This window comes from Mercurialis annua, linkage group LG6 (genome assembly GCF_937616625.2).
Source record: "Mercurialis annua linkage group LG6, ddMerAnnu1.2, whole genome shotgun sequence".
Taxonomy (NCBI): Eukaryota; Viridiplantae; Streptophyta; class Magnoliopsida; order Malpighiales; family Euphorbiaceae; genus Mercurialis; species Mercurialis annua.
Genome location: NC_065575.1, coordinates 44,839,691 through 44,853,305, shown reverse-complemented (window position 1 = coordinate 44,853,305; position 13,615 = coordinate 44,839,691). Strand labels below are relative to the sequence as shown.

Below are 13,615 nucleotides of genomic sequence, written 5' to 3'. Positions count from 1 at the left end.
TGTAAAACTTTCAATCCTTACTTATGTGGAATCCGATACGGTTTATTTCTAAAGTGGTTTAAATTTGTCTTCAAAATTTGGCTTTGGTTCAAGTATGTCTTTCATATATGAAAAGGTTCAAGTATGTTATTCATGAATGAAAAATCTCAAATATACTCTTCATGAATGGAAATAAATTCAAATACGCATTTCATGTATGAATAGGTTCAAATACGCCCTTCATATACGAATACATTCAAATATCACCATTATGGGTGAGTAAAATTATTGACCGACCGAACTAATGACTTTCAGATGGTTCGATTATAAGTTAGTGTTAGATTGATTTGATTTTGATTAAAAATGTCGATTTGTGGTTTTCGGTTCGGTATGAATATTTTGATGTTCAAGTTAAAGAAGGGTCTATCTTGTTATTTTGTTGATAACATTAGATACTACTTTCAATTTTTTTTTTAATTAAAGTCCAAGTTAAAAACCGAACCTAATATGAAGGTCAAAATTATGACTCGTTGTCAAATATAAACAATCAATTTTTATCATAATAAATTAAAGAAGCAAAAAGAAAAATAGTCCACAGCTTTTAGCTTATCAAGTTAATTATATAACTGGAATAATTTTTCTCTTAGAGATCAATATAACTAGAAAATTAGGTAGCTGGTTGGAGTAATACCTACAGATTTAATCTTAAACATATATTATTTAAATGGTTTAATTACAAAATAAATCACAAATTTTATTTTATTTTACAATTACATTAAAATATATTATTTAAACGGTATGATTATAGAACAGATTGCAAAATTTTAACTTATTTCATAATTTTAAATATTAGTAATATTGAATAAAAATTGTCATTTTAATTTGGTAATCTGTGCTCATTTTTTAGCTTAAATCTAACTTATTTTATCTACTACTACTTCCTATCAATGAACTATAAACTAAATTAAATAATTTTATTTTTCATGGAGCATATATTTATTTATTTATTTGGAAATTCATGGAGGATTGTTAATTCTGATATAATTTGCCAACCAGGAATTAGTTGCATAGTGCCAACTTCATAGATTTCATAACTTAGTGATATCCTTTTCATTTATTTTTCAAGAAACAAGATAACAGATTTTATTATATCCCATCTTTTATGTTCTTATACATATTAGATATACATAGCAAAATAATATTATTAAAACAAAAACATAAATTCAGAAGTTGTATTCCAACTATACAAAGCAATTTAAAAAGGAAAAGAAGAAGATCCAACTGTACAACTGAAACCCCAACTATAAAACCTTTCTCTATAATAAATTAACTACCTAACACATTAAAATTTGCAAACACAACTAACTCAACTCATGAAAGAGGCAAATTCATTCATAGAAATGGCAATTCATGTCACCATATCATAAACATGTCGTACCTTTGAAAAATAGACAAATTTTTCCAACTCAAACACAACTCGTTAACTATCCTTGTTAAAATATCAAATTCACACACGACTCGTTTATCAAACGGGTTAACACGCTGAACTGTCTAACCCGTTTACTAAAACAAGTTATAACATATCACATTTCTAACATATTCAACACGCTTATTAATAATATGTTTAACCAAATTAATATATTTTTAAAACAAAATGAATATAATCAATCAATAAAATTTTAAAATAACCATAAATATTAAATAATAATTAATAAATTATGTGCATTATATAAGTATATATATTTGATCACATGTACTAATTTAATTAATAAATATTATTAATAAATAGACGTTAACGTGTTTTAGACGGGTTAGGTAGGTTTAATCTGTTTAATCCGCTATTTAACCGTGTTGTAAATGGATTGACTCATTTACGATCCGAACCCATATAATCTCAATCCAACCCACTTGACTTCGTATCGTGCCGTGTAGAAAATTGCCAACGCTATTCATTCATAACTCGAATAAAAATCACATTTAAACATACAGAACATAAACGTTCAGGCAAAAAATGCCGAAATACAAAAAGAGTTTTGGTTAATTTACCTAATCAATTTAATTGCTCCGACATAACCTATAAAGTATAAACTTATAACTACTAATATCTTGCACTGTCGCGCATTAGTATTTAGTAGCAGAGCCACTCACAGACGGATTTATATGCTCGCCCTAATTGGAATTAATCAGAGATATAAATTATTTTAAAAGAAAAAAATCTCGATTTTAAACTCTGTCCTGGTTAGTAAGAAAAAATAATCAATTAATTCTTTTTCCGCTTATAATTTGTCCTCCTTGTTAAATTTTCCGCATGATGTCCAAATCACCATTCAAAATCCACTAAACTCACCTTTCTCTTCTTAAAAAATAACACATGAAAATAAAATTTCTAACTAAAATTGAATTGATTAAACAATGATTACCATATATGAACAGTAAATACATGAAGAATAACTTAATTAAAACCTAATCAAACGTTTTACAGCCATGGCATTACAGATTCAACCCAGCAAAATCTCTAACAGTGAACCCAACTTTTTCAAACTTCCCTCTCTCACTACTCTCTCTAAATCTCAAATAATCCGAACAAACAAACGGTTCATAAATCCTCACATTCCCCTCTCCGACCACTTCCTCCGGCGCCGAAATCACTTTCCGATCTTCAAAGCACCAGAAAAACGCCAGCGACAAACGATTAACCGAGTTCCTCAAAACAACTCGATGCTCCGACGATCGGAATTTCTCATTGCTCCAAGCTTGTAACAAATCTCCGATGTTCACAATCAAACTCTCCTCACAAGGATTTATGTCCATCCATTTTCCGTCTCTAGATTTCACCTGAAGCCCGCCGATTTGGTCCTGGTAGACGATCGTTACGCAGCTCATGTCTGTGTGCATTCCGAGTCCTTCGACTGTGTCGGTAACGATTTCTGGAGGTGTGTAGTTTATGATTCTTAAGTAGCCATGGCAGTTACTGAATTCGGATTCGTAGAATTTGGCTTTCTTGTCGAGCACGTCTCCTAAGCTCAGGATTAGTATCTCTATGATCTTTTTGGATAATTCTGTCATTCTGATTCCGTATTCCTGAAGAACTTCGCTGTGAAACCGTAAAAAATCACAGAAAAATGTTAACATTACACATTAGACCAGTTCCAAGTCCCGAAGCAGGAATAATCGATTTCAGGAACATTCAATTTAGTTACTATATTAGGTTTTCCGGCTAAAAATACTTACGTGACAATCAATTTTTACTTATTCCTGTCATAAAACTTGTCTTGTATGCATAATTTCATTGCAGCATGAAAATTTTTGACCAAATTATGCACATGTAATAAGTTTTTATGTAAAATTAAGTAAAAATTGATTGCCAAATATGCATTTTTGGCCGGAATGCCTCACGTTTAAAAGAAATTAAAAAAATAAAACAAATCGAAGTTTGATCACCAAGATGAAATAAGTCGATAATACTAATTACCCACATAAACAGAGAAAAGAGAGAAGCTATAATAGTCACCTGAATTCAGAATTCTGATTGGCGAAAAGGGCGTCGGCAGAATTCTGAGCAGAAGCAAGAAAGTCCGGCCCAGAGACTCGAAGGCTTTCGAAGAAAGGGGAAGCGATGAACCGAGGAGTGTAAGTCTTGAGAGAAGAAGACGGACCAAGTTGAAGTTTTGTCTGAGAAGGTAGACTAAAAATGTCTTGTGATAATGAGTAAATTTTGGAGTAAAGATGTTTAGAGATTCCATGATTTGCGATGTTGAAGAAACCCCATTCTTTGCAGGCTTCAGCTAAAGAACACAGAGCAGATTGACTTAGTGGCTTTGAAATGTCAAAAATTGGCAGCTCAAGGCATCCAGACATTGTTGCTTAATCACAGGACTAAAATTGAATAATTTGTCAGTTAGATGGAACTTTAAGCATTTCAGAAGCTTATATAAGTGAGTTCGTTTTATATCCGTTTCCGAAAACGTTCCTGAAACTCCGAAACTCCAATAATTATAGCATATTTTGGTAAAAATTAGCAAAATGACAAAAAGGAAATGATAAAAAATCATAGCCATTGATGAATTGATGGTCAACAACTTGAGCAGTTATTAGAATGACCATACTGTGTATATAATATGTTATAGAGAAGAAATTGAGTGTCAAAAATTAAATAATTCAAGTTGTGTTTCGCATGGAACATGAGATGACAGGCTGGTTATATTTGAGTCTATATGTTTAGATTCTTGAGCAGCAATTCTTCTTCACAAAGTCTAAACCAGCACATATGCTTGGTTTTAAAGCATTTTAACTTGTAAGCCGCTTCGAGTTGGTAAGGCGTTTTCCTATCTTAAATGAGATTGCATGTTTAAAACTTAGAGGTAGAGCGCTCGAATAAGAATTAGTCCGGATGTGACAAATTTAAAAGTGCCGACTCGTAATTGAAATCCGTCCAAACTTACAAAGTTGAACTGTCATACGAAACTATGCCTTGAATAAAGATTCACAATTTCACAGTTCAATAATTGTTCATTTATTGTTTGATTTCTAGAAGTAGAAAGACAGCTGGTACACTTAGGACAGAAGACACAAGAAGAACAACTATCTTACATTAGATTTAATGGATAATTTTTTATGGAAATATTTCCCGAATAAATGGCAAAGTTTGAGGAAGACAATTCAACGGTATTAAAAAAAAAAAAATTAACGGTATTAAAAAAAAAATTAGAAGCAAGGAGCTCGAAACGACGTCGTGTACAGTTGTCGTCATGCAAAGAATTAAGTTGAAGTGACGCTACTTTACATTTTTAATCACGCTAAGTAGATTTAATGAGCATGTTTTACCTTTTAAACAATGCACACAAACTGTTCGGTAAAATTCCCCAACGAAACTCTCGCACCAAAACCGCTCTGTATTGCGTTCATTACACTTCTTATTATGATGTCTCAACAGATATTCATCGCGAAAACGACAGCGTAGTATCATGGACATATAAAATTTCCAAGCTGGTAAGCAAAAACCAGCATGAACAGGCGATTAAGCTGTTCAAAACTATGCTATTGACTGACCAGCGGCCTAATTTTGTGACGCTAGTAAGCGTAATACGTAGCTTAGGTGCATTTAATTGCCAAGATTTAATAAGGGTAGCTCATGGTTTTGTGATCAAGTCAGGGTTTGATTTAGAAGCTCCTGTATTGACAGTTCTGCTTGGATTTTACTCATTGTTTGATATCGAAATTGCTCGGAAATTATTCGATCAGAAGCTACATTATGATGTCGTATTGTGGAGTGCAATGGTGTCAGCTTATGTTAAGAATGAGAAGTATGAGGAGGGGATTGAATGTTTTCGGAGAATGGTGAACTATGGTGTGGAAGCTAATTATGTGACTGTTGTTAGTGTTTTGCCTGTTTGTGGTCGTCTTGGTAGGTTATGTTTTGCGAAAGAGATTCACGGGTTCTGTATAAAAAAGATGTTATACTCTTTAACAATTGTCCAAAACTCGATTATGGATGTGTATGCGAAATGTGGAGAATTTGAGTCTTCTGTTTCTGTTTTTGACGAGATTTGGGAGAAAGATTTGGTTTCGTGGAGAACTATGATTTGCATATGCATTGAGAATGGTTGTCCTAGAAAAGCATTGGATGTTTTCTTAAAGATGCAATCTTCTACCATCGGACCAGATGAAAGTGTTATACGTGATATTGTGCTTGCAGCATTACAAGCAGAAGAGCTTAAATTTGGATTGGGATTTCACACTTACATAGAGAAAAACGGATTCTTAGCTTTTGTTTCAATTGGGACTGTACTTCTACAGATGTATGGTAAATTCAGTGAGTTCGTTTCAGCTTGGATGGTGTTTAGTGAGCTGAAATTTAAAGATATTATTGCATGGAGCGCGACGATCGCAGTATATGCACGAGGAGGGAAACCTTATGAAGCTATAAATGCATTTGGACAGATGCAATCCTTAAACGAGAAACCTAATGAGATCACATTTGTTAGCTTATTACAAGCGTGTTCCGCAGTAGGTGCTAAAGAGCTTGGAGAAAGCATTCATGGATTCATTACTAAAGCCGGTTACTCATCCAATACTTATTTGAAATCCACTTTAATTGATTTATACTGCAAACTGGGAAGCATAGAGCGAGGGAAAGCTGTATTTGATGAAATTCCCACTAAAGACTTAATTAGTTGGAGTTCAATGATTAATGGATACGGGTTGAATGGATGCGGTTTTGAGGCTCTTGAAACTTTTACAAACATGTTGAACTGTGGCATCAAGCCCAACGGCACAATTTTCATTTCCATCTTATCAGCCTGTAGTCAAGGTGGGTTACAACATGAGGGTTACAAAATGTTTTATTCTATGCAAGAACAGTTTGGAATTACTCCGAAACTCCCACACTATGCTTGCATGGTAGACTTGCTAAGTCGCCATGGAAATATTGAAGAGGCTCTTATGTTTGTGAAGAAAATGCCAGTTGTGCCAGATAAAAGAATATGGGGAGCTCTTCTTGCAGGTTGTAGATCAAAATGTGATGGGTCAATTGAGGTGGCAGAGTTTGCAGTACAACAGCTTAGTACACTAGACCCTGAGAATACAAGCTATTACGTGACTTTATTATTAGACTTACATGCAAAGCAGGGTAGATGGAAGGATATGGATAGACTTACAAAATTAGTGGATGATGAGGGGTTAACAGAGATTACTGGATGCAGCAAAATGTAATGAATTAATAAGCATACTGTACATCACCTCCAATTCGATATTCTTTACAGGTAACTTTTAGTTGTTCTATTATTGTGTTACTTCATGCAATCTTTGTTTTAATATATCTTAGTATTTTTCTGCAACACTCACAGTTGTTAAGGAATGGGATTTTATTTTATTTTATTAATCTATAACTTCAACTTTTTCTATTCATGATCTATGAGTAGTACTGGAAAATTTGTAGTAGTGACTTTTACCTATCAGCAGTTGTTGGAAGAGGTGGATTAGTACTTTTAATGAAAGGCTTTCTGAATCTGGAATTTAAACCTTACTGTTTTCTTGCTTGAGATTTATGTGAAACTTAGACAATGTTTCAAGATTATGACAACTTTTTCCTGTGCAGTTTCCCTGGATTTCTGAATTTACACCTTTGCAAAAAGAATTAATTCTGTCACTGAAAGATGCAATTTCATTAAGTTTAGTTCAGGATTAGCCACTCAAGGGAATCCTGAATGTGCAAAAAGTTAAACTATGTTAAACAGAGTCTTTTTTTTTTTTTTTTCATTCTCAGACACAAAGATTATTTTGATCATGAAACGATCAAGCATATAACTTAACAGATGCTCAACCAAAAAAGTATGCAATGGTTTAATAGTGCACGCATTAATCTTGGAAAATTCATTTAACTGAGATTTAAATGCTTATTTAAAACTCTTTATATAACATATGTGAATTAAATACCTGTTGAAGTAACTGTTAAATTAAATGAACTTTTGAAACTTCCCCTGTAATTAATTTCTTATATGAATAAATCATCTCTTGTCTTTTTTTAATGCAGTATCTTATTTCCTTCTCTGTTCTATGCATACACTCCATTGCTCAATATCTTGCATGCAGGGTTTGCCTGTTCAGAAATGAAAAGAGGAATCCTTGAAGTCCTACTTGTTCACGCGGAGGGCGTCGAGCACACAAATCTCGTTGGTAACTCGTTACTATCGCTGCGTGTTAATTTTTCTGTTAGAATTCCAATTTTTCCAAGAAAATATAACTTACTCTTCCACTGCAGCAACTAATTGTTTATGTTATATTGTTTGGTTATAGGAACACCGGCCTATTATGTCATTATACAATGTGGAAATAGAGTTCATAAAAGCAAAGTTTCGTCAGGTATATAAATCTTGTTTCTTTTTATTACCATTAATTCCTCAATTAATCTGTTTCATGATACAGGTAAAGATGAGCAGGCGTGGTGGAATGAGAAATTCAGGTTTGAATTTCCAATAGCTGATTGGAAACACATGACCCATCTAAAATTCAGAATTATGGATAAGGAATTCTTCACAGATGGTGGATTTGTTGGCGAAACCATGTAATGTTAAATAGTAATTTCTCTACAATTTATTTTCATTGCTAATCTCTCTTCAAATATTGGTGTTTGCATAATGGTCATACGGCAAGAATACCACCCTATGTCGCACGAAAAATTACATAAGTCCTACATTTTAGTATTTCGTTTCAGTATTTTGGAAACAAAGTTGAAATACAAAAACTTTATATTTCTAGCTTCTCTTGTAAACAAATACTGTTTTGTCATTTTCAATGCTTTCCTTTTGAATGTTAACGTTTCCGTTTCCGTACATCATATATACCACCATAGCATTTCGGTAACACTTTCATGGCTACAAGTTGCAAAATGAATTAGAAGTAAGCTAGCCTATATGAAAGTGATAATGTTTTAATTATTTGTCATTGTAGAACTTTTTCATTTTTAATGCTTATGAAAATTTTAAAATCACTGTATTCATTAAATCCATATAAAAGCAATATTTTAACATCATTTTTGCTTATGTGGTTTAGAATTTTCCTTGGAGGAATAATAGATGAGGGTGCTAATAACGGAAGTGTAGAACTGAAACCAGCTTCATACAATGTAGTACAAGAAGATGACACTTACAAAGGAGAGATTAAAATTGGGCTCAAGTTCATCACCAATGTAAGGATCATCCTACTCAAATTCATCTACACTTTCAGTTGCATTAGCTAGTGTGTAACATCACAGAGAGACCATGGTTGGCCTATCATATTTGTGTCGTGTCGTGTCGGTCCGCTCTAGTGACATGATTAGGATCAGCACAAACACGACTCATTTAGTAATCGTGTAGACACGAACACAACATGAAAATTAAACGATTATACATGTCAACTCTTATGATTCGTTGAATTTGATGGATCACTTATAGATCATAAAAAAATACGATTTATGTAACCCATTTATTATAAATGGATTGAATATGAATTATATCAACACGACATGTTTAGCTCATTACTTAAATGGATCGAATATAGGCCATACCAATAAGACACGCTTTAAATCATTCATTTAAATAAGTCAAATATGAGTAACATCAACACGACATATTTAGCATATTTATCAATTGCATATTGGGTCAGATTGACACGACATGATATGAAACGACACGACACATTTTAAGTCGTATCATAAACGGATTAAATGGTTTCGAATGTCAATTCGGATACGAAATGCTTTAAACCGTCATAAATGGATTGACCAATTTATGACACGAACACGTTTAGGTTCAACTCTAACCTATTATTTTTCTGTTTTAAGCGATTAATATTTCGCGTATCATGACCCATTTCGACTCTCCTAAATATATATAATCGCCATATTTTGCAGAAAGAAGGGCATATGCAGAGAAGGGCATTTGAGGCCCCGGTACATGAACCTAGGCAATCATTACTCCGATCAATCACCAATTTCTTGAAATCTTCATGGTTGGAGTTCTGGAATTATTGCAGTAGATTGATATGCAAGAATAAGGTGAAGAAAAATTAGATTAGGATAACTAAATTAAGTGAATCAAATGTTTTTCTTATTTCTGAAAATAATAGAATTGATTGATCAAGAAAAGTTCAATAATAATAGAGTAGCCAACTAATAATTCCCTTTTCATGTAACATTGGTTTATAATCAAATTTTGAATAATCTGTTTCTGTTGGTCCTTTTCTTGGTAACATTGTTGAAAACAAACTAGACTTTAAGCTCAAGTCTTAAAGATTGGTTCAACTTTGTTTAGCAACTCTAGCATGGGCACAAAGACTTATAGCACCATCAAGTCTTTGATTGCTTCACCTTGTTCAGTGACTTCATGGGCTACAATACTCTATGTATGCATTCGGTTCGAACCAAACCGAACTAAAATTTTATAGCTATTGTTATTTTTGTTTTCATAACTGAATTCCGCCAGATGACCGCCCTAACCCCTGGAGCTGAAATTTAAATTGGAAATCAACATCAAATCCCTCGGTCCAGGGACGGAGCAAGGATTTTTTTGAGGGAGAAAAAAGCTTTAAAAAATTTAAAAAAATGGAGGGCTAGTGCCCCTACTAGGCCCCTCGGTCTCTATCATTGCCTCGTTCCTGAACTCAAAATGAATAGGAAGCGATTTTATATTTCAAAAATGAACTGAACCATCCGGTTCGGTTGATTTTTGGTTCGCCAAACCAAACTCAAATTTTGTTTTATTTCTCAAAACCGAAGAGCAAACCGGGCAGTTCGGTTGTTTTTTTTTTCCAGCTTGGCTCATTTTTTCACTAAAACTTAAATGAATTCTTTTTTTTTTTTTGTATTTTTTATAAAATACAAAAAAAATTGAACTGAAACCAATTTTAATTATTTTGATTCAATTTAATTATTCGATTTGGTATGGCTTTTGCATGCACCTAATTGTTCTGGCTGAGTGTTTTTTTTTGTTAACCAATTTAGTTCATGCATTTGCTTCATAAAGAAATAGTTGACCAAAATAAACTATATTATATTCCTAAAGAAAAATTTAATTTATAAAATTTATTATTCTCCAACCCTATCACTTATTCATAGGCTAATCGAAACGAGCAAGAAACAACATTTGGGAATGGGATGCACGTCTATCTAAATACCTTTTATTGGGGAAAATTGTTCATTTGATTCTTCTAAGCTACATTTATAGGAAATTTTCAATTTTTTAATTTTCACTTAACAATAATTATAATTATATTGGCAAATTTATCTAAAATAAGAGTTGGAGACTAATGCACTCCATGTATTTCTTCTGAAGCTAACCCCCGACCAGACTACCCACTTCATTTTATTAAATTCTAACTACATGCAAATCAATAGTTTTACTTGGGGTCAAGGGCCATCGCGGTATTTGAATTTGTCCGTCCAAATCAATCACTTTTAAACATTTTAATCAGTTAAGATTTTTTTTAATTTAATGTACAAACTAAGAGCACTGCAAGTCTGGAATGGCCCAATTTGAGAGTTAACTGATTTAAAAATGAACAAAGGATCACTTTACCCCCTCAACTTGGCACAAAGTATCAAAAACGTCCAAAGTAGGAAAACCGGATCACTTTTACCCTGAACTTGGCAAAACCGGTACAAAAACACCCCTATGCTGACGTGGCACCTTAAATGGAGAGTGAGGTTCTAATTAATCATTATTTATTCTAATTAATTATAATTAAATATTAACTAATCATAATTCAACCCTAATTAATCATGGGTCTGTTCATCAAGACCCGTGGGTCTTTTAGAATTTAATTTTTTTTTTATTAAAAAATTTTAAAGTTTTAATATTTTTGTTAAAAATTTAATTTGGAAGTTAATTTGTTAGATATATAAAATTTGGGGGTTAATTTGTCATATAAAATTTTAAATTAAAGGGATTAAATTGTTTTTTTTTTAAATTATTAGGTATTGATTTAAAATGTTTAAAAAGAATTAGGACTATTTTAAACCTTTTTCTATCAAAAACCACCTTAAGAAACCGAAACCACTTTGAAAACCGGAGAGTGTATCTCACTCTCTTAAGTGAGAGTGGGGAGGGGGGTTTTTGTACCAAATTTGACAAGTTCAGGGTAAAAGTGACCCCATTTTGCTAATTTTGACGTTTTTGATACTTTCCGCCAAGTTCAGGGGGTAAAGTGATCCTTTGTTCATTTAAAAATAGAGAGTATTGTCTCTATTTGACCTTAAATTAGAAAGTGTTGTACTTAATTGATTAAAATGGCTAAATATAAGCTGATTGATCGTGACATACTAATTCAGATACGACAGTGAATTTTTATGAGAAATTTGCACAAAACACTCCTTTTTTTAACTTATTTGTTCTAAATACCTCAATTTCAAAAAATTATTTTTTTACTCGATTTTTCTATTGTTTTTAGTTGTACCTCAATTAGCAAAATAACTTATTTGTATTTTTACTCTCCTTCTTTTAAACACACGCATGTTTCATTTTTTCTTTTCTCTCTCTCCTCTTTTTCTCTTTCCTCTCTCTCCTTTTTTTTCGTTTTTTTCTTTTCTCTCCTTTTTCTCTTTCTTCCTTCTCATTTTTCCTTTTTTCTCTCTTCTTCTTCTTCTTCTTCTTCTTCTTCTTTCCTCTGCACTTTTTTTTTTTCGTTTTTTCGAATCTGCTTTTTCTATTTTTCACATTATACAAATGAACTCTAAGACAAAAAAAATTGAATAAAAAAAGAGTTTAATAGATAATATGATGGTGATAGATGAGAAAGTTCTTCTTCTTCTCTTTTTCTTCTTCTTCTTCTTCTACTTTTTTTTATATGTTGTTTTAAATTATTATAGCATCGTTTTTTAGAATTTTTTTTACATTAATAATATTTTGACCTGGTTTTCAAATGTTTTAAATTAATTTTAGAAATCGTTTGAAACTGTTTTCTCGAAACTGTTTTATACTGTTCGAAACCTTTGTAAACGGTTTGAAACTGTTTTATACTGTATGAAACTGTTATTTTTTAAACTGTTTGAAAGTGTTTTTAGAAACTGTTTTATACTGCTTGAGATCTTTGGAAACGGTTTGCAACTGTTTTATACTGTTTAAAACCTTTGTAAACGATTTGAAACTGTTTTTTTGAAACTGTTATTTTTTTATGTAAACGGTTTGAAACTGTTTGATACTATTTGAAATTGTTATTTTATAAACTATAGGAAAGTATTTTTTAGAATATGTTTTAGACAGTTTGAGACCTTTGTAAACGGTTTGCAACTGTTATTTTTTAGACTATTTGAAAGTATTTTTTAGAAACTGTTTTAGACTGTTTGAGATCTTTGTAAACGGTTTGAACCGTTTTATACTGTTCGAAACCTTTGTAAACCATTTGAAACTGTTTTTTTGAAATTGTTTGAAACTGTTATTTTTTAGATTGTTTGAAAGCGTTTTTTAGAAATTGTATTAAACTGTTTGAAACCTTTGTAAACAGTTTGAAACTACAATTGAAACTGTATTTGAAACCGTTTGAAACCGTTTTTAATAGATTTTTAATGAGAATAAATAAATTAATAATTTACAGTTTTCTTTATTTTTGGAGAAAGTTATGATCGTTAGATTTGAATTTGAAGTGAAATTTGAAACTATTTGATTACGAATTAAAAATTCGAGCGGATCGAAATTAAATTTGAAAGTCACAATAAATTTTTAAAAAGTAATGATAGAATTAGAGAAATCAATTTGTTGAATTGTTATGAATTGAAGATTTTAAATTTAATTGTTGATTTGTTGTTGTTTGTTTCTCTTTAAATGAGCTGAAGAAGAGAAAAAGAAAAAAGAAGAAGAAGAAACTATGAATAAAACATGTTAGGTATCAGTGGAGTATAAATAATAAAGCGGCAGGGTAAAAAAATAAGTGGCTGACACGCTTGGGGTATGTAAATCAAGTTAAAATTATAGGGTTACCAAATGCTAATATTTTTCTAATTTAGGTAATTAGATAATTCTCTCAATTTTTATTAGTTTTACTTGTCCTTGATTATCTTTTCATTATAAGTTTTATAAAATAAAATAAAATACATATAGTTATTAATTTGAGATGGGAAAATAGAAAGTTTAATTTGAAGTTAAATTATAATTGAGTCATTAAG

The 13,615-nt window shown here is 31.7% G+C and overlaps 2 protein-coding genes across 2 annotated transcripts; one reads left to right on the top strand and one right to left on the bottom strand.

Moving 5' to 3' along the window:
• Positions 1 to 2,357: 2,357 nt before the first annotated feature.
• Positions 2,358 to 4,012, bottom strand: LOC126688290 (gibberellin 20-oxidase-like protein). Its single transcript, XM_050382938.2, has 2 exons — positions 3,491 to 4,012; positions 2,358 to 3,073 (listed from the first exon to the last, which is right to left on the bottom strand). The coding sequence occupies exons 1-2, from the start codon at positions 3,835 to 3,837 to the stop codon at positions 2,470 to 2,472; spliced, it is 951 nt and encodes a 316-aa protein (XP_050238895.1). The 5' UTR covers positions 3,838 to 4,012; the 3' UTR covers positions 2,358 to 2,469.
• Positions 4,013 to 4,161: 149 nt separating this feature from the next.
• Positions 4,162 to 9,691, top strand: LOC126686187 (putative pentatricopeptide repeat-containing protein At3g01580). The gene is made up of 6 exons (XM_050380234.2): positions 4,162 to 6,656; positions 7,511 to 7,653; positions 7,774 to 7,839; positions 7,903 to 8,041; positions 8,530 to 8,665; positions 9,371 to 9,691. Exons 1-6 carry the CDS (start codon positions 4,789 to 4,791, stop codon positions 9,527 to 9,529), a joined length of 2,511 nt encoding a protein of 836 aa, XP_050236191.1. The 5' UTR covers positions 4,162 to 4,788; the 3' UTR covers positions 9,530 to 9,691.
• Positions 9,692 to 13,615: the final 3,924 nt, after the last annotated feature.

Bases quoted from the DNA above. Each gene is read 5' to 3' on its own strand.
- LOC126688290 (XM_050382938.2), bottom strand. From the start codon at position 3,837: ATGTCTGGATGCCTTGAGCTGCCAATTTTTGACATTTCAAAGCCACTA. The intron at 3,074-3,490 runs GTGACTATTATA...ACGGTTTCACAG, and splicing joins AATCAGAATTCTGAATTCAG to CGAAGTTCTTCAGGAATACG.
- LOC126686187 (XM_050380234.2), top strand. From the start codon at position 4,789: ATGAGCATGTTTTACCTTTTAAACAATGCACACAAACTGTTCGGTAAA. The intron at 6,657-7,510 runs GTTAACAGAGAT...TTTTTAATGCAG, and splicing joins AAATTAGTGGATGATGAGGG to TATCTTATTTCCTTCTCTGT. The intron at 7,654-7,773 runs GTAACTCGTTAC...GTTTGGTTATAG, and splicing joins CGAGCACACAAATCTCGTTG to GAACACCGGCCTATTATGTC.